The following is a 26678-nucleotide window of genomic DNA, read 5'->3' on the forward strand; positions in this document are numbered from 1 at the left end:
GTAAACAGTGTGTACTTCCAGGACTTTTTTCCAAGTCGAGCTGTTGTCCTTTCAATTTAGTTGTGGAGGGCACAGCTCAGCTCCAGGTCCAGTTGCCATTGCTAGTTGCAGGGGGCGCTGCCCACCATCCCTTGCGGGACTCGAGGAATTGAACTGGCAACCTTGTGGTTGAGAGCCCACTGGCCCATGTGGGAATCGAACCGGCAGCCTTTGGAGTTAGGAGCATGGAGCTCTAACCGCCTGAACCACCAGGCCGGCCCAGTGCTCATTTCTTTTAACTCTCATTAGCGTAAGAATAATAAGTATTTGTATTATTTAACGTGTACACTTTCTTTCAGCAAAACCAGATCAGAAACTCTTTGAGGGCAAGGGTCCCCCTATTTGTATCCCTGATGTTTAAAAAGTATTTTGTGAATCAAAGGCACATAGCACATTGTTATTGGAATCCTATTTGACACGTAATATTGCATATTACATGGCACATTTCTTGAAGTTACCAAGTCTTAATGTTTTAAGTATAATGAGAGAGACAGGTGGAAAAATCTAACAGCATATTTTGAAATTAATGTTGCAACCTCGTATGCACACAGCCAATGCAAATGAAACTAAGATTGGCAGGGGTACAGAAGACAATTTTTTGTTATGCGGTTGTGAAACACTGGCTGCTAGGATGATGCACACAAACTGCTCACATTACAGTACAAGTACTTAACACGCGTCACACGAAAGGTTTTCCTTAAGAAACTGTAGAACAAAATTCCTTGGCAACGTTCCTGTAGGGCATGTCAAATTATGCTAATGCTACGCTATCAGAAAACGAAAGTTAATAATTCAAGGAACTTTTGGGAAATGCTGGTTAGTGCTGGATTCAGCATGCCAAGCTGGTCATCACAGTACAGTTGCTTCTACCTCAATCGCCTCTGCTGAACTCCCCGCGCTGCCCACGTGCTGCTGACCGCGCCAGCTTGCGTCACGTGACACAGCTCGCAGGCCCCCTCTTCTCACATGTGACAACCCCAAAAGTGCCTGATTATTTTCCTTTGGGAAGCTGGCTCCAACTTCTAATGAAAGAGAGAGAACAAGAACTTATCTTTTCTAGTTTTCGTTTCTAAGCTTTCCCTTCCTTTTATGAGCAGTCTTACGGCACCAGTACTTTTTCCTTAGTGATCGGGATTTTTCCTGGGCAGCTTTCCTGCTCCCTCTGGGTCTTTCCGAACAGTAGTCGCTGGCGGTGTGCGTCACTGTTCGCCGCCGTGTCCCTGCGCTGCTCCAGCCAGTCTCCTTTAGGGCTTGTGGCCTCGATGTCCTTCCCTCGTTGTGCCCTGTTGTGGGCTCGGCTCCCGGCGGGGCGCCACGCTGGCCACCCGGCAGCCGTCTGCTCTGCCCTTCGCGCCCACGTTGGGCTCTTTCCTGGGGCCCTGGGGCGCGTTCCTGCCGTTGCCTCCGCCTCCTCCTCTGCCTCGGGGGGTTCTAAAGCCCCGAACACATCCTTGTTCGTGCCGCTGACTGTGAAACCTCAGGGCCCTAGCGCGGATGGCGATGTCGGGGCCGAGCTAACCCGTCCTCTGGACAAGAGTGAGTGCAGGAGCTAGCGAGGGTGTCGGGGTGGTGTCTCTAGGGCCGACGGGCGACCGTAGGGAAGCTGAACCCCTTTCCCTGGAGACCCGAGGTCCTCTCGAGCGTTGTCCTCGTGCCTGCCAGTGTCTGTCTGCCTTGCTGGTTTGTGAGCCCTCAGAACTTGGGATTATGTCAGTTTCATCCTTCTATGTGCCGCCCCAGAAATGGCCTTTTCCCTTTCACTCTCCTCTCAGTGTTAGTTTAAACCCTCCTGTGATGGGACGATTCACCTTTTCTTTTTTTCAGACGTTAGGTGGGCAACCAATTTTCTAGCATCCTTCTTTGTTTCTTACCGCTGCCCAGCACTGTTGTCTTCAAGAAGGGGCAGGGGAGTGAGTGGGTCAAAGGAAAGCCGGTGGGGGAACTTCTTCTTTCAGGGTTCTTGTCACTGACTGGGCACTTAACGCAAACCAGACACTGTGAGAGGCGGTCTGGTGGTTGCCAAGAGCAACCAGATTCAGATCCACATCTTTTCCTCTCCAGACACATGTCGTGGGCAGGAAGGGCACATGGATAACAAGGTAGAAGATGACATGGGTGTCCTTGCCACAGGTGGTAGGCACCATGGTCATCCCGGGCGCCAGGGAACAAATCGTTTAGCATCAGCAAGTGGCCGTGGGTTTGGTCCCCCAAACTAACTTTGGATGGATTTAGCAGGGAGGCGTGTAAATGTCTACAAGGGGAATCTCGGATTACAAGGCTGTACCTCTCTCGTTTCTGGATGGTTAGGGAGGTGAGGCAGTTTCCTCTGTCCAAAGGAAGCTCTGGGAGGCTGAGGAAATGCTGTCACTTCACAGGGCACTAGCTCTCCAGGAACTATCTTTAGGCATTTCACTTCAACAAGCAACATTGATGCCTTCTATTGTCGCTTTAAAATACAGACTACAAAATGCTATGGGTCAAATCTTGTTTTTCAGGACAAAGATACAATGCTTTCGCTGAAAATGTGATGGAACTCGCACCGTGTTTGTTATTCTTTAACCAGTCTTCCAAACCACTGTTGAGCAAGCCCTTTCACTTTTCTTGGAGCTGGGGGCTATATTATTTTGATTACTTTAATAGTGTAATTATTTATATTAGTTTATTATTTATTTTAAAATTGTGATAAAAATATAAAATTTACCATCTCAACTATTGTTTAAGGGTATTGCTCATTAGTGTTAAGTACATTTACGGTGTTGTAAAATCCATCTCCAGAACTTTTGCATCTTGTAAAACTCAAACTCTAAACCCATTAAAGGTAATTTCCCCATTTATTATTTTATTTTATTTTTCAATTATAATATGCATTTTGATTTTTTTAATTAAAGTTTATTGGGGTGACAGTTGTTAGTAAAGTTACATGGATTTCAGGTATACAATTCTGTAATACATTATCTATGTATCACGTGTGTTCATCCCCATTTATTTTACATTTTTTAAGATACAGTAATTTGTTGGGCTAGAAAGCGGTGGCCAAGATCACGGCCCTGGCTGAAGCTCCAGAGATGAGCGGCTGAGAGACCCGGCGTGAGGGCCCGCGCTCTCGCGGGGTGGGGACGTGGCGCGTCTGGAACGTGAGGTAGAAGGCCTGGCGCGCGCACACGCGAGGAAAAACGCCTGCGTCCGGGGTTCCTCTCGCGCCATGGCCCCCAAATCCCGCGCGTGGGGCGTTGGATGGCAGGACACGCGGGCACGGCCGGCGGCAGGGGTTACCGCGCTCGCCTGTCCCCCTCTCCTCGTGGGGGCGCTGTGGCGCTCTTCCCCTCCTCGCGGGCGGTCGGAGCCCAGGTTGGCGCCCAGGTTGGCGCTGCGGCGTCCGCACGGGGAGGCGAGAGTCAGCAGGTTGTTTACCAAGGATAAAAAAATAGGGTACAGACCCTTTGTATCGGGAGTTTGGAACCAGGGGGCTACTTTCACCCGCTGAAGGTCCGGGGCTGCTGGACGCCCGGACCCTGCTTGCTCAGCCGGAGGGACATTCCTCCGAAACAGCTGCGCCCCTGTGAGGAATGAGCGGGTTAATGGACGGTTCAGGGACAGAGCAGACTAACTTTTCCTCCAGTGAAGGGCGCCGTGCTCTCAGGGACATGGAAGGAACCTTTTCTGCAATGGAAAATGTGCTTCCTCAGATTACCCTAAACTTGTCTGCCCATTGTTTTTAGTGGCATTTAAGATTCTGCTGTGCACTTAGTGGAGGAACAAATGTTTTTAAAATAAAACAGATACAGGTCACAGCCTTAAAAAAAGATACAGTAATTTACGTGAGATAATTTGTTTTATTTATTAGATTTAAATATAGAAAAATCCTTATTTTACGCAGCGATTCCAATTTACCTGAAAGTGGAAGTGTTTTTGAGGCTTCCAGTAAGGAAATACAATGAAGACATACCGTGTTTCCCCAAAAGTAAGACCCAGCCGGACCATCAGCGCTAATGCGTCTTTTGGAGCCAAAAATTGGTATAAGACCGGGTCTTATATTAATTTTTGCTCCAAAAGACGCATTAGCGCTGATGGTCCGGCTGGGTCTTATTTACCAGGAAACACGGTAGCACCCAGACATTGAGTTCAGCCAGGTGACCACCAGTGACAGATGCATGGTCTCCTGATTTTTGATTGATCACTGGCATGTTTATAGGAGCTGGCAGCAACAAATAATATTTATGGTTGATTTTATTAGCTGTTGTGAATCTGAGGGAGGCTATCAGGTTAATTGAGGCAGGCTGTGGGAAATTCCTCATAGATTCTAGTCCTGGTAGATGGGGAGATGCAGACTGGAACTTGGATTCTTAGAGCTGCGGCAAGAGTATTGAAGCCACTCGCCTCCCTATTAGGAGGGTGAACTGGAGTCAGAATTTTTGGGAAGCTTGCTTGTCAAAACACCTGGACTGATATATTCTGGCATACCACTGACGAAGTACGAGTACAAAATTAGGGTGTAATGCCAAGGGGCTCAAGATTATGGAGATAGGCCCTGTATAGACTCTTAGGGGATACTTTCCTAACTTCACATCTAGCTAGCTTCCTGGATGAGAATCGTGCTGTTGGTTGTGAGAAGAACCTTGTGGAAAGAGCAGAGACTTAAGGAAGTCATTGTAATTTACTGTAAGTTTATTGGGTACAGACCCATTTCGGCGTATAGGGAATAAATAGCTCGGGCTCCTGAGTCTTAATGCTGCTGTCACGCTGTCACCTGAGCTAGATGCAGAAAGGTCAGACGCATTTCTTCTAATACAGCTATCTGCTGCAAGAGTGGCAATGTTTGTATACCTAGTACCACTTTTTAGAACTTTCTTTGTGATTATGTGAAGGGTTCAGCACGAGTTCCTACCACAAGAACAATATTCAGGCACATCTTAATATTCAGTGACAAGGAGTCAGCTCTGACTCCTGGGGACCCTGTGAATGAGTGATGTCCACCACGTCCTGTCCTTAAGAGCCCTGCTCAGCTCCTGTAGACTCACGCCTACGGTTTCTGTTATGGAGTCGATCCATCTCATATTGGGTCTGCCTCTTTCCTGCTGCCTTCTTTTTTTCCCAGCTTTATTATCTTTTCCAAAGACTCCTACCTTTTCATGATGTGCCCAGAGTAAGACATCTTCCGTTTTGTCATTTTTACCTCCAGTGATGTTTCAGGCGCAATTTGCTCTAGTACCCACTTGTTTGTCTTTCTGCTGGTCCAGGGTAACCATCGAGCTCACCTCCAACTCCCTACTTCAAATGAATCTTTTTTTTTTCCTGTCAGCTTTCTGCACTGTCCAACTTTCACATCGGTACATAGTAGTCGGGAATATGAGAGTGTGTGGATGATCTTAGCTTTGGTCTCTAATGACCCTTCTTTGTTCTTGGTGGCCTTTCCGAATTCTTCCATTGTTGTCTTTCTGAGTGTCTGCCTTGATTTCTTGGCTGTAGTTTCCATTTGAATTGATGACTGAACCAAGGAAAGCAAAATCTTGAACAATTTTAATGAGTTCACTGTCTGTAATAAAGTTGTGTATTTCCTACCCCTTTAATGCTACAACTAGTATTAGTAAAGGATAATAAAACTAGTTATAATATTAAAGGGGAAGGAGCTAAATGCCGCTGCTCAGTAGTCTTTTGATACAATCTCTTCAGGGTTGATTCTGCCTTTCTCTTTGGATCCTAGAGATTTTCTAGCCTATTTCTGATCGCGTCTCTCCACCTGTTTGCACTGTGACTTTGGACTTTTCAATTTATGAAGAGGTTGAATCACATACCTTCCCATCTGCTTCTCCAACCTTCAAATGAGCACGTAGCTTCTGTGTATTGAGATGGGCTTCTAGTTGATTACTGATGAGTACAGTGCAACAAGTGAATTAAACCATTTTAACAAAATGGGTAAATCATAAGGTTTAAGCAGTCCCAAGCCCATAATAGCTACTTTGTTCTTCATCAGGATGTAAGTGGAGTGAGTAACGTGGATCATTTTTGTGTACAGATTCTTGGAAGGTAGTGTTAGATTTTAGAAAAGAACCTATTCTGATGGATTGTCTTGAACATTTTGTTTTCTCTTCAGAAGAATATGTAATCATTTAAAACACAACGCACCTGGTTTAGAGTTTATAGTGGGCTTTTTAATTTTAGCATACACAGTTTTGAATCCCAATACAGCCATAGTAAATGCCAGGCTCCTATTACAGGAAGCTGGAAGAAAGCTGTTACCTGGTTAAAAGTTGTAGTGACTGAATAATTTCTACCGTGGCTGAAATCCAGAGAGTGTCTTCATTAATCACTGTTAATTTTAATGAGAAGTAAAAAAAATCAGGTCATTGTGTTAACAACAGTGAAACAGTTAAAACTTATTTTTATGAAAAACAAAGCTGTTTCCATATACTTCTGTAGTAGATTAAAATTTTTCTCAGTGTCATTTCCATTGTCTTAATGTTCTTGCAGTTATTTTTAAAAAATTGATAGTGGATTTCCAAAAATCCTTTTATATAAAATAAAGTATTGATGCAGATAAAACTCACTTAAAAAAAAAAAAAAATTATTGGGGAGTATTGAGGAACAGTGTGTTTTTCCAGGACCCATCAGCTCCCTGTCAAGTCGTTGTTTTCAATCTAGTTGCGGAGGGCGCAGCTCACTGGCCCATATGGGATTGAACCGGCGACCTTGGTGTCATGAGCACTGCGCTCTAACCACTGAGAAAACTGGCACCCGAAACCTCACTTTTTTGTGTGGGTAGTATTCATTTTTAAAACAGCTTTAAAATATTTGCATACCATAAATTTCATTCATTTAAAGTGTCTGGTTAAGTGGAATATTTGCAGGGTTGTACAATTATCACCACAATCTAATTTTAGAACATTTTCATCACCCCAAAAAGAAATCCTCATACCCAGTAGCAATCACTTGCCGTTCCCCTAGCCCCTACTCCCCTCTGCCAAGCCCATGGTACACGAATCCACATCGTTTCTGTTTGGACATTTCATATAAATAGTATTCAGTATGTGGTCTTTCTTGACTATCTGTCACTTAGCATTAAAAACCTCATATTTTTTAAGCATTTAAAATTGAGTAAAGTATTGTGATTCTTGCATAACACTGGAATGTTTTAATTATAGGAAATGGGTTAGTTCTAAATAAATTTGATGTCTTCAGTTTTTATTAGTTTATAGGTTAGCAGAATTTCCCCAAGTAATTGCATGTGCTTCATTATAGTCTTTTTGTCACTGATTTTTCTGCTGTTGCTGCAAAGAAACTGTTGCCCCCAGTGGATACAAAGTAACAGAAACCCAGAAATATCAGGATAACTGCCTGTGGTAGGGCAGACGTGTGTATAGCATTCAGCTGTGGGCAAACATAGTGGCCAAACCAGCGATTCTGAAGTTGCCTCATTCTGCAGAACAAATTTTTGTTAGTGGAATGCTTTATTCAGGCTTAATTTCTTCAGTGAGTGTTGTATGTATTATAGCTTGAAAATGTGGTTCGTACTTTTGTGGGAGGTAGAAATATAGGCTACTTGACTTTTTTATGTTTCACGGGCAAAGACCGTATCTTCAGTTTTGGCCTGCTTTCCCAGAAATGCAGAGTGTGAGGCTGGATCAGTAAAATGTTTCATCTCTACAGAATAATGCAGTCGTATTTTAACATGTACATTGGTAATACAATCTCAGCTTGATTAATTTAAAATATTTTCGCCTATAAAATTTTTGATTCATAGTGGCATGTTACTTCAGCAGGCATCTAATTCAGCCTTTCCTACAGCACAGTAATTTCTCTGCTGTCACCCTTGACATACAGTCATCTAAGCCTTGCTTGAGTACTTTCAGTGACAAGGAGCTGGCACTTTTGTGAGACAATCCCTTTTCACTGTTCTAATTGTTAGGAAGTTCTTATATAAATTCAACTGAAATCTGCTTCCCTCACTTCCCACTGACTTTAGTTTTGCTATCTAGAACAAAATAAGTAATCTGTTCTCCCTGAAATCATCTTCAAACTAAAAAATATCCCTGGTTCCTTTAATCATGTGCATAAAAGCATAATGATCTGGTCCTTGCAGTATTGGTTGTCTTTCTAGACACCTTTTAGCTGCTGGCTCTTAGATGTTCAGAATGGTTGTAAGTAAACAAAACAGAACGTGGTTATCTAAAAGTGGCCTGATGGAGGCTAGGGGCGATGTCTCACCCTGTAGCACCTTGCTTATACCTCTGCAGTATAACAAGAATATTGCAGTTTGACTTTACAATTTTTCTAGGCACTTCATCTCACTATTAAACCATAAAGAGCTTGTGATCACCCAAAACCGTTATGTTCTTGTAACATTCAGTAGACTGCTACCTTGAGTGTTAAGACTTCAAGTTTCTTTTGCTTTTTGGGCATTTCTCTTTCTGGGAAACAAATGTTAAACTTTGATATCTTTCTTCCAGATGAAGTAAAGAAGATCTTAGACAAGTTTTACAAGAGGAAAGAAATTCAGAAATTGGGTGCTGATTATGGACTTGATGGTAAGGCTAATAACGTTCCATTAGAGATATTTTATTACTTAGATTGCAGCTTTGTCAGTATTGTGTGGCACCTTGTGTGGCCTAGACATACATGCCTACTGTGTTTCCCCGAAAACAAGACCTAGCCAGACAGTCAGCTCTAATGCGTCTTTTGGAGCTAAAATTAATATAAGACCCGATCTTATTTTACTCTGATATAAGACTGGGTCTTATACGCTATAAGACTGGGTATAATATAATATAATATAATATAATATAATATAATATAATATAAACTAGGTCTTATATTAATTTTTGCTCCAAAAGACGCATTAGAGCTGATTGTCCAACTAGGTCTTATTTTCGGGGAAATAGGGTAGTTATAACCTGCAGGACGTCCCTGAACTTTGCTTCTGTCTGGGCAGGAGATTGGCTAGATACCTGGTGAACCAGACACAGCAAAGAAACTGTGTTCAGCTTTCCTTCATGTTGTGCTAGAATTTCAATTTTAGCCCAGATCATAATAAACCAGCTATACTATCAAACAGAAAAAGACACTTGATGAGTTAAGTGTGATTTGTATATGTACCTTTTAAAATGAGAAATGAAATGAAAACTAAGCCCTGCCTATTTTGATTTTGTGTTTCCTGTAGCTCGTCTCTTCCACCAAGCTTTCATAAGCTTTAGAAATTATATCATGCAGTCTCACTCCCTGGATGTGGACATTCACATTATTTTGAATGATATTTGCTTCAGTGCAGGCAAGTGTTTATAATGACTTTTTAAAATCCTTGTTGAACATACTTTCTGTTTCTTTCATGTTTACTTCTCTAGTCAGGTCTTTATTTTAGAATAGGCCGTATTAATATTCTCTGTAAATAATTCAGTGCTTGAGTAGAAGGCTGTCTAGATCCTTTTTGCTTTATAGTGGGTCCCTGAGCTAGTTATTAAATCACCCATGTGTCAGAGACTGGAGGTAGCCTTGATCTGTCACCATCTGCTCTTCACTATGTGTTAATATAGGACATAGTGAAATGAACTCTCACACAAGATAGAATTAATACATAGCAGATTCCATCTACTTCTGCCACTGGCTTCTTCCTCATATCAGGAAAAGAGCTCTTGCCATAAAATAAAAAAAGGTAAGAGCATCATTATTTTGATCCTGTGGGCAGCTTGGCTTTGGTTATGTGTTTTAAATGTATTTGACTATTAGACCTTTACGCTGTGCCGGGTGCTGAGGTAGAGCCTGGGTACATAGCCGAATGTGACACTGCCCAGCCTCCTCAGACCCACGACTGAGGTGTGGAGACTTCTTGTTGAGGAATCAGTACGCTTTCATGTTTTGTCTTGCCGTGGTCTCTGTAGCGTAAAAAATGTTTGCACCTGCAATTCTCTTCAGTAACCACAGGCCTCTCTAATGTATATTTCCAGGTTCTTTAGTTTTAATTTAGCTTTCAGCAATGCTGATCTTTACCTGTTTGCATGGAAGGAGTAGAACATGGTGGTTGGGAGCCAATTTTCTGTTTCCTTAGAAAATAGAAGTGAAATTAGGCAAACATAAGACAAAGCAGGATCTCAGAAAAGGGTATAGTTCCTTGCTCCAGGGTTTTTCGTTTTATCCTGTCAGTGTCCCTCTAACTTAGCTCACTAAGAAAAAAGGTTTCACTAAGTTAGCTATGGATAACATGTAAATTGCACATGTTAATACAGTGTTTTATTTTCCAGCTCATGTGGATGATTTATTTCCATTTTTCTTGAGACATGCGAAACAGATGTTTCCAGTGTTGGAATGTAAGGATGATCTACGTAAAATCAGTGACTTAAGAATACCACCTAATTGGTTAGTGTCTTCATTTGTGGATTTGAAATGTTAAGTTTCTAATCTTGGGAGATTAATGATTATTATGTTTTTCTATTAATGCTGGATGATAAACCATAAGGAGTATAGATTGTATTGTTTTACCTTGAAAAACAGGAAGTTAATCCTGGCAGGAAATTAACTGGTGTCTCCCCTTGATCCTGAGCTTGGTTTTAGGTTTTTTTACTACATATCTAGAGTAGCCCTTACTTTAGGGTGTTGTCCTTACAAGGTGTGGCCTTTCTGGTGTCTCAGCTGAATGCCTGGGGTGTTAGTGAGCTCTCTCACCAGCGCTGTGGCCGGAACGCCAACATCTCCTAGCACTTAGCCACCTCACAGAGACTTTCTGCTCAAACCCTTAGCAAGCTGTCCTCCTGGGGCCTGCACATATTCATCCTGCCCTTGGCCAAGGACCCATGGGTAACTCCCACGCAGACCCCATGCAAGGCTCCCCTCCACTGCTCCTTGTCTTCTCTTCCACATTCTGTCCTGGAAATTCGAGATGCTTCAGCAACTCTGAACTTGGTCTCTGCTGCTCAGCTCAGGGGGACTGTTGTACAGTGCTTGGGTTCCACCTCTCTGTGCCCTGTGGGGTGCAGAAGGGCTCATCTCAAGTGTTGTCTTCTTTCAGGGCCTGTAGTCTTGCACTGCCTGTTGTCCATGTCCCTAAGCAGCTGTTTACTTAGTCTGGTTTTATACTTTTTATGGTGGGAAGGCAAGCCCATCATGGCCAGAAGCAGAAGACGTGGCCATTATATTGTATATGTTAAAATTCAGAAGCCTGGGAATGTTTGCTTATAGGGTCATGTGTTTAGAGCTGTGGAAATGATGTGAACGTATCTATGGAGCGGATGGCAGTTCAAACTTATTTTAAGTAACCCTTGAGGAAAAGGAAAATATCCAAGAAATTAATTTGCATTTGGAGTTTTCTGTCCTCTAGTTAGTAAATGTTAGAAAGCAGCCATTATTTTAGTGTGGATACGAAACTCATCATTTCACTTAAGTTCTTCAAATATGTTATCTTGTTCATGTTAAGAGGATGTTTCATTGGAATTTTTTTTTAGTTGATAACTTGGCCAAGATGGATTTTGAGATTAAGCTGTTTACCTACTCATCTTTTAGGTACCCAGAAGCCAGAGCCATACAGCGGAAGATAATCTTCCATTCAGGCCCCACAAACAGTGGAAAGACTTATCACGCAATCCAGAGATACTTGTCAGCAAAATCTGGAGTGTATTGTGGTCCTTTAAAATTACTGGCACATGAGATCTTCGAAAAGAGTAATGCTGCTGTCAGTGTATTACCAAATATTCACTCTCTTTATTGTTAATTTTGTGTGTGTGTGTGTGGGGGTAAGAGTGAAGATGGGAGGCAGGGAAGGGGCATATGTAGTAATTTACCGTTAACAGAAATTGCTATATTTCATTGCACCTAAGAAGCCATCAATTGTAAGATGTGCTATTGTTTTATGTACAACTGAGAAAGAAAAAGATACTGCTAACTGAACTGTGACATGCCAACAATTGTTAAGATGTGTCTTGATTTCAGAGACACTAAAATGTGAAAATATTAGAGTACAGAATGTTTCACATACAGAGATATGCAGAGAATAGCACAAATAAGCTAAACCCAGTAGCCAACTCCCATCAGATTCTAACATTTGCCATACTTGTTTTATTTACTTTTTTAAGAAATAAAATTAATTGATCCATTTGAAACTCTCTGAACACCTCTTTTGCCTCCTCAGAGTTACAACCACTACTCTGTTATGATGTTTAATTTACCTTTATTTAGATTAGACCTCTGATACTCTCAATTAGAACCAATGATAAAGACTGAAGCCACCTTTTCAGACCTGAGAAGGACTGAATGCCCTGTGGTCTGAGGCATCATTTTACTGAATGGTCCAAAATTTGGTTCATTGTTATCATGGCTTTTTAATGTGAGATTACCCAGTTTTGGTAGGTAATTTGCATTCTCTCTTTTTTGTTTTGAATAATTTGTGTAGGTTGCTTACATAATTGCCTCGTTATCTATAAATACTTGAAGTATTGCCTCAGAACAAAGACTTTCTTTTACATAACCACAGGGTATTTATCGAAAGCAGGACATTTAATATTGATAGAATACTATTATTTAATCCACAGCCTATATTCAAATTTTGCCAATTGTCCAGTAACAACAGCAACATTCCCCTTTCCCCTTTCCCTGCTGTTCACCCCACCCCCAGATTCTGTTCATGGTCTCACACTGTATTTCATCATCATGTCTCTAGTTTTCATTAATCTGGGACAATTTCTTAGTCTGCCTTTGTCTTTCATAACCTTGACACTTTGGAAGACTACTACAGGTTATTTGTGTTGTAAACTGTCACTCAGTTTGTGTATGTCTGATGTTTCCTCATGATTAGTTTCAGGCCACTAGGGAGACCAGCTGTTCCAGTTTGCCTGGAGTTTTCCAGATTTAGCACCAAAAGTCATTTGTCTTGGGAAACCCCTCAGTGCTGGGTGAAACAGGGTGATTGATCACTCTAATATATACCCTGGCTTTGATGTTGGTCCTTCTCAAGGAACTATATTAGGAGGACTTTACATTTTTAAATTTTATTTATGATATTCTTGAATATAGAAACAATTCATGTTCATTTTATTTTAATAAACTGAAAGTACAGAAACGTACAAAGTTAAAAAGTGAAACTGCTACAATTTCTCACGCTTTTGTTATCTTAGAAGTCAGCTGGCTTGAGATGTTTCCAAGTTTACTTAAGTTATGTAAGAGAGTAGCTTTTATTTTATCTTTTATGAAAAAATTTCTTTAGGGGCCGGCCCAGTGGCTCAGGTGGTTAGAGCTCCATGCTCCTAACTTCAAAGGCTGCCGGTTCGATTCCCACGTGGGCCAGTGGGCTCTCAACCACAAGGTTGCTGGTTTGACTCCTCAACTCCCTCAAGGGATGGTGGGCTCCGCCCCCTGCAACTAAGATTGAACATGGCATCTTGAGCTGAGCTGCCTCCCGGATGGCTCAGTTGGTTGGATCGCAGGCTCTCAACCACAAGGGTGTTGCCAGTTTAATTCCTTGAGTCCCACAAGGGATGGTGGGCAGCGCCCCCTGCAACTAAAGATTGAGCATGGCACCTTGAGCTGACCTGCCACTGAGCTCCCAGATGGCTCAGTTGGTTGGAGCACGTCCTCTCAACCGTACGGTTGCCGGTTCAACTCCCGCAAGGGATGGTGGGTTGCAGAAGCGGCAACTGGACCTGGAGCTGAGCTGCGCCCTCCACAACTAAAACTGAAAGGACAAAACTTGAAGCTGAACGGCACCCTCCACAACTAAGATTGAAAGGACAACAACTTGACTTGGAAAAAAAGTCCTGGAAGTACACACTGTTCCCCTTCCCCAATAAAATCTTTAAAAAAAAAAAAAAAAGATTGGAACAGAATAGGCATTGAGGCTGTTAGCTACAAATATGAAAAGTTTGTTAATGAAAGGAAAGAATAAAATTACAGAAAGTAAAAATTAAAAAAAAATTTTTTTAAAGGATTGGAAATATTTTGTTTCAGCTATTAGACAAATACATTTGATGGTAATGGAGAGAATACTCTAGTAAACATCCAAAACTTTTTGCTGTTGTTTTCAAGGTTAAAATAATCCATTTCTTTTTCTCATCCTAGGGTGTACCATGTGACTTGGTAACCGGTGAAGAACGCGTGACAGTAGGGCTAGATGGGAAACAGGCGGCCCATGTTGCTTGTACTGTTGAGATGTGCAGTGTTGCAACTCCTTGTACGTATATACCATTTAAAAAGCTTTATGGTTTAGTATTTTTTTAATTTTAAAATGCTGATGAGCATATGAAATGTTCTTTATTGTGAAAAAAATTTTAAATTGAGATGAATAAGGGAATAATACAACAATTACTCAGTACCTCCTATCACTTACAAATGCCCAAAACTCTCCATCACGTTTGAATGTTCTTTCCCTTTTTCTCTTATAAGAACTAAAATGGTAACAAGTATGACATTACCTTTATACAACTCCTCACTTCAATTCCTTCCCCCTCTTTTGACCCCAACTGCTATCAAGTATTTGGTGTATATTTTTCCTGTTTTTTTTATATCACTGATATATATTACCTTTCAATACTATAGATTGTGGGAGTTTTTTTGTTTGTTTGTTTGTTTGTTTTTAGTTTCAGGTGCACAAGACAAAGCAAAACTTAAACATTTATCATTTATATCCCTCACACTGTGTGAACCCCCCTCCCCCCATCCACTATCCCTCTGTACGTTCCCCAAATTAATTTTCAATCCCCCATGACCATCTTGTGGTTACCGACTATTTTTCAAAACCTCTCACCTTCCCCTTATCCCCAGGAGTTTTTTTTAATTAAAAAAAAATTTCTCTTCTATGTATTGATTCATTTTTAAATGTTTAACATAATTTAACTTACAGAAAAGTTACAAGAACAACACAAACTATTCCTATATACGTGTCTCCTGGGTTCCCCAAATATTAATATTATGTTATTTTCTGTATCTCTATCTCTCTAACTATATATATATATATATATATATCTCCATGTATTTTCTTCTGAAGCCGTTTTTTTTTTTAAATTTATTTTTCAGTTACCATTGACATATAATATTATTTTAGTTTTAGGTGTACACACAACATAGTGATTAGATATTTATGTACCTCACAAAGTGATCGCCCCAATAAGTCTATTGCCCATCTGACACTGTACAGTTATTATAATATTATTGATTATATTCCCTATACTGTACTTTATATCCCCTAGATTGTGTTTTAAAACATTTACATGATTATTCTATTGTATTATTGTTCCAACTTGTTGTTTATTCTAGTCTTGTTTTATATGCGTATATATATATATATATATATATATATATATATATATAAAGTTTATTCATTTAAACTATTATATAGTATTCCATCTTATGACTAAAATTATTCATTCCTCTATTAAAGGATACTTAGGTTGTATAAAATCTTTATTAATAGTCATTTTGGAAATATTTTAAATGAAAATTAACTTTTTCTTATTGCCTAAGCAATTATATCTTCATACAGAAAACATAAAAATAAACACAAAGGAAAAGGGAAAAAATACATAATCTCCCAGTCCCACCCATTGAGAATCAACAAGTGTTAACCCTATAGTGTATATTTTTCAGATTTTTTTTCTGCATTTGTGTTTGTATTGTGTATGCATATACTTATTTGCATATTGTGGGTGTGTATATTAAATAAATAGGGATTATATGTTGTGTACTATTACGTGTTAGAGCACATTATATACTATTTAGTAGCTTTTTAAATTTTATCATCTTTCTGAGTAAATGCATAGATTTTTAAAAATTAATTCATTATAAAATAATACATGTCAAAATTCAAATAGCACAGAACTTTATAAATAAAAATTCCCCCTTCTCTCTCTTTTCTAATCTTGTTTGCATATACTCAGAGGTGATAAGTAATTTAAAATCAGATGGTTTTTCGGTATACCGGGGGTGCGGGGTGCCAAAAAAATGTATACAAGTGGACACTTTGGTCAACGTTGCTCAAGCAGTAGTTTGCCGTAATCAGAAGTGTCTGGACGCTGATGGTAACCACTTTGAGCACCTCTTGTAATCGCAGAAGTCAAACGTGACTTGTATTCATCTTTTGTTATTGGTATATATTATTAACAATTTTAGTACAGTTTTCCTTTCTTAAAATGCGTATACATTTTTTTGGCACCCTCTGTAGAATTAGCTTTCTTTTGTTTCCTAAATGTCATTGTGCGCATATTAAATTTTTTAAATTTAATGTGTTCTTAGCTCTTTGGTATTTTGGGAAGAAAATTAAAATATAATTTATATGACTTAAAATAAATTAGAATAAAATAATATGGTTGGAAGCATTTTGGCATCAGAAAATAAAATGAAGCACTAATTTTTGCTATAGTGATGAGTTTAAAACTCCTAAGAAGCTGGAGGTCGGGTAATTACACTTTGCACTCTACTTTCTGCTCCTAGCACCTGTCTGGGTTCCTGTGGTAGAGATGCTTCATTTACTACAGGGCTGTATACTCCTGGTTCCTGGAAGCATAGATACTTTCTTTTACTGCTGTATATGTGTGTTAGTTTTTATTAGGCAGATTCTTCAGGCTGCGTCTGAGATTGCAGAAAATAGGACAAATGAACCTGCTTAATTTGGGAGGCAGTGCAGTAGAGTGCTTAAGAGTATAAACTTTGGAGCTAGATGGCGTGGGTTTGAATTTCGTATTTTTTGATCTTACACTTAACTGCACATACTGTGTAACCTTGGATTAGTAACTTAACTTCTCTGGGCCTCAGTTTATTTTATAAAATGGAAATGATGATGACTTTCCTCATACGTTTGTTGTGAGGGTTAAATGAGTATCATTGTAAAGCATTTAGAACAAGACTGCCGGAAAAGAAGCACTTAATGATTCAATGATGATGATTATGGTGGTGATGAAAGCTTGAATTTTGGTGTTGTAATTTGTTTATAATACTATTTGCGTAGATCATATTGCTCACAGTAACTTTTTATTTTAAGATGAAGTGGCTGTGATTGATGAAATTCAAATGATTAAAGATCCAGCCAGAGGATGGGCCTGGACCAGAGCACTTCTAGGTTGGTGGTCTTAATGCTATAACACCTGTGCTTTGTGGCATCTGCACTGAGATGCATTTATCTGCTTGACATTGCCAAGTAGAGCCAGCTAGATCCTTTCTTTTTTGACACATCAGACAAAAAAGTCAGCTAAGTGTGAGTTTTATTTTCCAAATATTATTTTTATAATGGGAAGACCATTTTTCCTGTTACAAAGTTAGCGTAACCATTGAATTAAAGTTAAAATGTTCAAATCTCACCATATTTACACACCCACTATTCAGATTTTGGTGTGTTTCATGCCAGTCTTTTTTCTTATGCATATGGTGTTTTGTGACTATATAACTTTGTATCTTGCTTTTTTCAGATCTATTTTAGGCATTTTTGGTACCACATATTAATATTGCATATTCTCTATGGAAGAGCTGTACTATGATTTTTTCTACAGAGTTTCCCCTATTATGATTAATGCTGCAGTAAAAATCTTTGTGGCCATAGGTTTTTAGTTTTTTATTTTATTATTTCTTTAGGATAGGCTCCTGGAAGTGGAGTTCTTGAGGTCCACGGACATGAATGAATGTTATTGGAGTGAATTTTTGATCAGCATGTTGTAGGTCAGGTGTTTTCAAATTTAAGAACAAATAGCTGACCTCTTTCTTCAAACAAGAGTATTCTTTGAAGCCTATAATGTAAAATCGATGAAAGTGTGTCTGCTAAGGGGTAAAGAAGCTTTTCCTCCTACCCTCCAGCTCCCAGCCTCTGTGGCACCTCAGTGATTCCACGGAGCCTAATTTGGAAAGCACAAGTACTGGACTAATGTTCAGTACTAACCATAAAATGCCAGGTTCTAGTCCTGGCTGGCATCACCTCTAAACCTTGGCCAAAGCAATTTAAAAGCCTTGAGATTTATAAAAATGGAGATAATCTTTGCCCGCTAGAAAGTTGCTTGGAGGTTTGATTAAAAGGGATAATATTTATGAAAACATTTGGTAAAGTTGTAAAGCAAAAGGTAACAAACTATTTTTGCTATGTAAAGTGTTGCACATTTAATTTTATATCTTTAAAATTTTTAAAATTGTAATTTTGCATTTAACAGGACTCTGTGCTGAAGAAGTCCATTTATGTGGAGAAGCTGCTGCTATTGACCTGGTTACTGAGCTGATGTACACAACGGGGGAGGAAGTAGAGGTACACGCTTCGGTCTGAGGACAGCACAGCAAACAGCCCCGAGTACCCAGGCAGTAGCTTCATAGGCACCAGACAGTGGCAAAGTCAGAACTTGACTACAAAGAAAGCTTCGTTTCCTCATAGTTGACTAGATCATAGATGTTTGATTGAACCTCATGAGCTGAAGTTCTGACCGAGTGGCCATCACACCCTGCGTCTTCCCAAAGTGCAGCAAAGTCTTCATCATCTTCTGACAAAAACCTTCTGGAGTTTGAACAGATAGCTTTAGAATTAAATAAATCAGGAGTGTTGGAAGTTTGGGGCTCAGCAAAAGTTTGGGGTTTTTAAAGTCTCAGATGTTGCATAATTGGGGCCTTTGATATACATCTAATTACTAGAGATCGTTTGTATCCCTTTCTCAAATTCCTAGACTAGGAAGTTACTTGTTTTCTTTTAATCCTACTTTTCATTTTCTTTACCAGTGTTCTATAATAAGATGAAGAAATACTGTTAAAGTCGTCCATTAATTTTGTGCTCAGATTTCAGAGAGAACTAGTGAAGTGTAGTGGAAGAAGTTCTGGATTCTAGTCTTTCTTGGTTTTGCTATTACTAGCTTAGTGTTCGTAGGCAAATCACAGAAAGCTAGACCTGAAAAAATCCTTATCAGACTTTGTCTTTTATTGGACTCTATTTTACTCTTTTATAAAATGGAAATAAGTTAATATAATAACCCTTCTGAACTTACTGAGTTGCCACGAAAATCAAATATATATGAAAGTGCTTTGAAAAGTTATGAAACACTTTAACCTTTTATAAATTTAGAAATACCAATGAGAAATGAAAGTAACATTTATGATATTAAAATAAATATTTTCCTGCATTTTCCCTTGAAAAACATTGGAACTTATCAGTTTTTAGCTACTTTTAAATGCTTTGCAAATTTTTCAGTTAATTAGTCACAAGAAGTTGAATTAAGTGTGTTATTTTACAATATCATGTCTTTATTAAAGGTTCGAACCTATAAGAGGCTTACCCCCATTTCTGTGCTGGATCATGCACTAGAATCATTAGACAACCTTCGGCCCGGGGACTGCATTGTCTGTTTTAGCAAGAATGATATTTATTCTGTGAGTCGACAGATTGAAATTCGGGGATTGGAATCAGCTGTTATATATGGCAGTCTCCCACCTGGTAATTGTTGGCTTTCATCATGACAGCATCTGAAATCGAAATTCTGTTGAGATATGTATAGAAAACACAGTAAAAGATACTGAATTAAGTTGCTTGACATATTAGTAATTTGTTGTAAGTCGTATAAAATAAATGTTTCTCTAGTTCATCTTGGTGAGGATAGAAGAATTTTGATTATGTCTAGCTCTTGTCATTAGACTATAAATGTTGAGCTGATGATTCTCTTACAGAAATGTCATTAAAATTTGAACTTAGTAATATTCCTCAGGTTGTAGTCCTGAAACCTGTTACTGTGTGTCCTCAGAAATGATAAGGCTATTGTGGGGGTTGTGTTGCTCTCTGGGGGGATACGTAAAGGAGTGGAAATAAAGGATAAGTGGCTCTTTGAGGATATAAAGAAATAAGTTTGAAAGAATAAGGGTTTTATCCATAAAAATGGAGAGTAGGAGGTGAAGGTTTCCAAGATCTACTTAGTGTGATATAGTAAAAGATTGAAGACACTGATTTAACATAAACTGTTCTCATTTTAGGAACCAAACTTGCTCAAGCAAAAAAGTTTAATGATCCTGATGATCCCTGCAAAATCCTGGTTGCTACGGACGCAATTGGCATGGGACTTAACTTGTAAGTAATTTGTTAACGGTCATGGATATTCAGTGGGTTAGATGTCAATTTAAAAATTTATAGTTGGCGTTAGACCAAACCCTTTAATTTAGGAGAGAGGGTATGACAGTATAGAGCTGAGATTTATGTAGCTTCCATCTGTTACGGGAGTAAAAAGAAAATGTCATATAGCACTAAGTCTGTGAGTGCTGCTCCCTGCTGCTGGTAACCTGTGCATTATCTCACTTTATTTTCAGTTTCTCAGGCAACAAGTGTGTGAGTGCCTGTTATGTTTGTGGGGCTAGCTGTGATCTCTAGGGGGACCAGTATTAAGCCAAATGCTCCCCTCTGGGGAATGACTCAAAAAACGATTCATAGCCATTAATAGCTTTTAAACGCAGCCTGAGAACGCTTTATGTGGTTTCTTTGTGAAAAAGTTATTTTCTGTAGCCTTATTGAGGTAAAACTAACATATGGTACAATTTACCCACTGTAAATATACAATTTGATGATTTTTAGTAAATTTACACAATTGTTAAAAAATACTATTTAAAGGGAAGAAAAAGAATTACCAACAAACTTATTTTCTTTATTTTGAAAACAGTGGGCAAGTTTGCAAATAGGCTAGAATCAGAGTCATTTCTACAATGACCCAGTGATGGAGGGTTTTGCATATACTGTCTGTGAGATCACTTTTACTTCTATTTCAGGAGCATAAGACGAATTATTTTTTACTCCCTTATAAAGCCGAGTATCAATGAAAAGGGAGAGAAGGAAATAGAACCAATTACCACTTCTCAAGCCTTGCAGATTGCTGGCAGAGCTGGTAGATTCAGTTCAAAATATAAAGAAGGAGAGGTTACAACAATGCATCGAGAAGACCTCCGTTTATTAAAGGAAATTTTGAATAGGCCTGTGGATCCTATAAGGGTAAGGTGTATATAACATGTTAATTACTTCTCTGTGGAGGACTGTCATTCCTTTCTTCACCTACCCTCCAAACTTGCCTCAGACACCTGGAAACAAATAAAAGAAAAATTTTATGCTATAAAAATCATGTCAAAGAAGCTCTACTTTATTGCTTTGGAGAGAGATAGAGACCCCCTGGTTGAGAAGGGTGTGCAAATGAAAGATCCAGATGGAACATGTTTAGTAAACCTGCTTTTCCTTTAGTTCTTCCTGTCATTTAGCCGCAGGTGGGGATAGGGGCCCAGTTGCTTAGGCACACAGCTATGTCAGCAGATTGAAAAATTGCCTGAAGTTTGAATGTAGAAGAAACCCTTGAGTGTGGGGCAAAAACAGCACTAAGCAATACAACTTCGAGTCAGTGAGGACAAGGTTAAGTTTTGGTTAGTGTCGTTAATGAGGCAGAAATGTACGTGTTTTAAACAAACTAGCTTAACAATTTAAAGTTGCCTGGAAAATTTACCTAATGTGGCTCTTCTTGTTTTTCAATGGCCCTAGATCAGGGGTGTCCAAACTGCGGCCTGCGGGCCAACTGCAGCCCGCGATCCATTTTTAATTGGCCTGCAGCAAATTCCAAAAATATATTTAGTTTACTTAAATAAACCAGGTGAGGCAATCCGTACTTCACCTCGAGTGAGTGGCCCGGCTGTTTGTGTATTTTACCGCATATGGCCCTTGGTGAAAAATGTTGAAAAAAGTTTGGACACCCCTGCTCTAGATAAAGGGGAATGTAAATGAGATAATGCAAGAAAAAGTTGTTTGAGGAAAGCTGTGGTTAAAATCATTTCTGTAGCTTTTGTTAGAGTACGGGTAATAATGACACACCCACCCCCATTTGCCTTCTGTGTACCTTATTTCTTGTGCTCATGTTCTTCTTCCCTCCCACCATGATGACTCATATCGCTCTCCTTTCTTCTTTCTCTTTCTCATTCCTTCTCTCTGTTTTTTTCTAGCTTGTTCTTACCTGTAGGTATTTCTTTCTTTCCTTTTTTTTTTTTAAGGGCACAGCTCACAGTGGCCCACGTGGGGAATCGAACCAGCAACCTTGGTGTTATTAGCACCATGCTCTAACCAACTGAGCTAACCAGGCACCCCATTTCTTAACACTGCAATATACAGTTAAAGAGATACATTTTCTCATGTACTTATGTATGTATGTATGTCAGTTATATTGTCCTGGTTAAAGCAATTAGGTTCTCCTTGTTCATTTTTGTTCAGTGGAAAGAATTGAGACCCTGGAAAGCATGTTGATACTCTATCAGATCATAATAGATTTTAGAAATATAACTGAAATGGAGGTGAAAGATTGATTACTCAGTAGGTATAATTGGTTACTTTTACTGAATCATCTCATTAGCTTTCCTAATTGGTTATAGGAAAATGATGATGCACTTCTCCCTTTTACTCAAATTCTTATATAGGACTTTATCTTGAAATAACTTAGGAAAACTTACCCTTTTAAAAAAATGAACTTATGGTTGTTTTTTCCTTTTACTAAAGGCAGCTGGTCTTCATCCAACTGCTGAACAGATTGAAATGTTTGCCTACCATCTCCCTGACACAACGCTTTCTAATCTCATTGTAAGTAGAAATTCACTTTTAAATCTTTTTTAAAAAGAATGTTGATATGTCAGACAATTACTGGTTAACCTTATGGGTGTGAATGGATAGTCTGTTTTTGTGAATTTGCTATTAATATTTATGAAATTCATCTTGAAAGCGAAAACTTTCCTCTCAAAATCTCCTGGTCTGATACGGATTAACGAGATTGTCTTTTGTAGACTTGAGTACTTTATTCATGCCCAATTAGGCAGTCCAGTAATTTAATATATCTTTCCCCCTCCCTCTAGGATATTTTTGTAGACTTTTCACAAGTTGATGGCCAATATTTTGTCTGCAATTTGGATGATTTTAAATTTTCTGCAGAGTTGATCCAGCATATTCCATTAAGTCTACGGGTGAGGTATGTTTTCTGCACAGCCCCGATCAACAAGAAGCAGCCTTTTGTCTGTTCTTCATTGTTACAGGTAAGCCTATATTTTTATGGTAGTTTGAGTTGTTCCAGGTTAATGTATTTCCCCAAAACAATACTTTGTTACTCAAAACACTTGTAGAATACCTTTTAATATGAGATAACTATGTAAGAAAGAACTTAAATGTAAATGATTCTTCTTCTTATAATTTTTTTGGGAAAGGAGAAACCTTAATTTGTATTTGGGCTTATATGGTAGCTTTTGTGAAGGAGCTAAAACAAAAATTAAATACAATTATTTTCAAGGGATGGGGACCTCTTTGCATGATGATACACTATTTCCTTATTGGTATTGGGTAATAGTTTTTGGAAGGGAGCAGGGATTGGGGGCTTAGTAGTGGCAATACTATTCAGTTTTTTTAAAACTATAAGGTACTGAGCCAAGGATTGCTATCTTGCATGAGTTTGGTGTCAAGGGTTCAGTCTCTTTTCTTTTAACTTAAAAGGGTGTATAAATCTCTGACCTCTGAGAAGCATAGGGTTCACCCAAACAAGGGGGCCAGGGAAGGACAGTAGAACCTGAGCTTCTAGCGCCCCACCGTGTTCTTTCTCCTCCTGGGCCCTTACTCACCCTGTTGGGGTGCCCTCCCCACCCCACTAAACCCATATGCTGAGGTTGCTAAGATCTATAGTAATAACGAAATCTTTTACCCGTGAAATTGTGAGGAAGGAAAAAAATGTGTGCTATTTTGATGGGAGAAAAAGACCACATTCATGTAACTTTTATTATAGTATATTGTTATAATTGTTTTATTACTAGTTATTGTTGTTAATCTCTTATTGTCCCTCATTTATGTATTAAACATTGTCGTAGGAATGTATGTATAGGAAAAAACAGAATATGTAGGGTTCAGTACTAGCTGTAGTTTCAGGCATCCACTGGGGATGTTGGAACATATCCCCCAAGGATAAGGGAGGATTACTATGTTTTACCACAATTTGTCTAAAACTGCTCTGCCTCTCTGAAGTATTGACCTTGCTTAGGTTAAACATTTAGAGATAATTATCCTTAATTAGGAAATGAACCCTTTGAAATCAGCTTATTCTTGATGCTAATGATTTTAACCTCTTGCTTAGAAGGTCTTACATGGATGTATTCCTGTCTCGTAGTATGTTGTGATGTGTAATATGCCTGATGTTGTCTTGGGGGGCAGCATGGTTTTCAGAGCACGTTCTCCAGCAGTGTGTGTTGCGGCTCAGGCAGGTGGGATGGTGGTCATACGGTACTGACAGAGTAGCTGAAGCACACAGTGGTGGCTTAGCCGGAATCACACAGCTGGGAAAGAGGCAGAGTCTTTTTATTGGTTTGATAGACTCATGACCAGCCTTGCACCAAGCCACCTCAAAGAGTTTCTTTATAATAAGGGAAGACATTAATAAGATAGAGAAAATGAAGCTCATATTAGAGGTTATAGGACCATTACTAAGAAATGAGAGTCTTAGGTACTTTCTGCCCAGAACTTAGAACATCAAATCATAAAAGTTAACAGACTTTATTTAGGCCCTGGAAAGTTAGTTCTTATACAAGTGCTGATGCACTTAGTATTGTCCTGGTTTTGTAAAAAAGGAAATTATCTCCCCACCTTTCTTAAAAAGTAGGTTTATAAAACATTAAATGTTCTTAAAAATAATAGAAAAGTAGGGCCGGCCCGGTGGCTCAGGCGGTTAGAGCTCCGTGCTCCTAACTCTGAAGGCTGCCGGTTCGATTCCCACATGGGCCAGTGGGCTCTCAACCACAAGGTTGCCAGTTCAACTCCTCGAGTCCTGCAAAGGATGGTGGACAGCGCCCTCTGCAACTAAAATTGAACACGGCACCTTGAGCTGAGCTGCCGCTGAGCTCCCTGATGGCTCAGTTGGTTGGACCGTGTCCTTTCAACCACAAGGTTGCTGGTTCAACTCCCGCAAGGGATGGTGGGCTGTGCCCCCTGCAACTAGAAATGGCAACTGAACCTGGAGCTGAGCTGCGCCCTCCACAACTAAGACTGAAAGGACAACAACTTGACTTGGAAAAAAAGTCCTGGAAGTACACACTGTTCCCCAATAAAGTCCTGTGTTCCCCTTCCCCAATAAAAAAAAAAAAAAAAAAAGTATAAAGAAGGAAAGAAACCAGCCTGTCCATTGAAACACAGTCACAGTTAACATTTTATTCTTTCTTTTTGTTTGTTTTCTAATCACAGACTTAAGTGAATTCTGATTCTCATACCAAACTCTTTCTGCTGTTTCTCTTAGTTTGCCAGGCAGTATAGCAGGAACGAGCCCCTGACCTTCACATGGTTACGCCGGTATATGAAATGGCCATTACTTCCACCTAAGAATATTAAAGACCTCATGGATCTTGAAGCTGTCCATGATGTCTTGGATCTTTACCTGTGGCTAAGGTATCAAATTTTTCCTTTTTCTGTGCTGTCAGTTTTATAAGTAATAGGGCAAGTTAAAGGTTTTATAGATGGTCTTTTGCTCTTTCAAATGAGGCGCATATTTGCAGGGTACTCTATGTTTATTGTCAATAATGCAGTTGATCCTGGTTTATTCCCTTTCCAAAATGACTTAAGAAATTCCTCTTACGATTCTAGTTAAGATAGGTAGATGGGAAGGTCCACTAGGTTCTTGCTACTGAAAGGGCGGTTCCTGAACCAAAAGCATTGGTGTCACCTGGGAGCTTGTAAGAAATAGAGAATATCAGGCCCACCCCAGTCTTAATCAAATTCTGCATTTTAACAGGATCCCCAGGTGATTGATTTGCACACTAACATTTGAGAGGTACAGTAAGTCCTCAATTAACGTTGCGATAGATTCTGAGACTTTAAGCAAAAAGGTATATAACAAAACCAGTTTTACTGTGGGCTGATTGTTGCAAATAAGACTTAAGCTCCTCTAGTTTTGCATCATGTTATAATGAAATGATGTTATTTGAGGACCTGCTGTACTGCTCTAGATTAGAGGTTCTCAAAAGAGGGGCGCGTCCCACTAGGGGAGCATATTGTAACCACTTAAGATAGGAGTGATGCCCTATCTTCATAGTGACATATTCCTCAGGTGTATTGGGGCAGAAATAAAGGTTGAGCAAAGGCACTGGACAGGTTTTGCAAAAACTTAACATTTTGGAATTAATCAGTGTCATGATATGCTTCTGTCATTGAGATTAATTTAGCGACTATACAAAAAGAACTGTTGCTATATAACACAATGTCTTTTTCCCAGCTATCGGTTTATAGATATGTTTCCAGATGCCAGCCTTGTCCGAGACCTCCAGAAAGAACTAGATGGTATTATCCAAGATGGTGTACACAACATCACCAAACTGATTAAAATTTCAGAGACACATAAGCTGTTGAATTTGGAGAGCTTGTCAGCAGAGAGCCAGTCTCGTTTGTCGGGAACCTTAAAGAGCCACGCTAGAAGGATGCGTCTTACCAAAACTTTAGAGAGTAAAGTTGCGGTACCACCCAACTCCAGTGCAGCAGAGAAATCCCTTGCTTCCAGATTGGTGCAGCAAGGACTCCTTACTGCAGACATGCTGAAACAGCTAGAAAAAGAGTGGTTGACACGACGAACTGAGCATGGCAAAGAAAGAACAGAATCTGAGACTTACTCAAAAGGGACAAGAAGAAAGAAGAAGGAACCTGATTCGGACTAGTTTTATTTTTATTTTTGCAAATAAAATCTGTTTTAAAATCC

The 26678-nt window shown here is 39.4% G+C and overlaps 1 protein-coding gene across 1 annotated transcript; it reads left to right on the forward strand.

The window, feature by feature from the left end:
* The first annotated feature begins 1210 nt into the window (after window positions 1–1210).
* SUPV3L1 (Suv3 like RNA helicase) lies at window positions 1211–26678 on the forward strand. Its single transcript, XM_019731887.2, has 15 exons — window positions 1211–1575; window positions 8484–8561; window positions 9194–9301; window positions 10269–10383; window positions 11524–11692; window positions 14071–14182; window positions 16985–17062; window positions 18138–18229; window positions 19219–19399; window positions 19930–20023; window positions 20713–20932; window positions 22469–22549; window positions 22819–22995; window positions 25230–25378; window positions 26202–26678. The coding sequence occupies exons 1-15, from the start codon at window positions 1302–1304 to the stop codon at window positions 26635–26637; spliced, it is 2364 nt and encodes a 787-aa protein (XP_019587446.2). The 5' UTR covers window positions 1211–1301; the 3' UTR covers window positions 26638–26678.

Source organism: Rhinolophus sinicus, linkage group LG07 (genome assembly GCF_036562045.2).
Source record: "Rhinolophus sinicus isolate RSC01 linkage group LG07, ASM3656204v1, whole genome shotgun sequence".
NCBI lineage: Eukaryota > Metazoa > Chordata > Mammalia > Chiroptera > Rhinolophidae > Rhinolophus > Rhinolophus sinicus.

Excerpts from the sequence above, each read along its gene's own strand:
- SUPV3L1 (XM_019731887.2), top strand. The coding sequence starts at position 1,302 with ATGTCCTTCCCTCGTTGTGCCCTGTTGTGGGCTCGGCTCCCGGCGGGG. Across the intron at positions 14,183-16,984 it reads GTGCAGTGTTGCAACTCCTT|ATGAAGTGGCTGTGATTGAT; the intron begins GTACGTATATAC and ends TTTTATTTTAAG. Across the intron at positions 20,933-22,468 it reads GGCCTGTGGATCCTATAAGG|GCAGCTGGTCTTCATCCAAC; the intron begins GTAAGGTGTATA and ends CTTTTACTAAAG.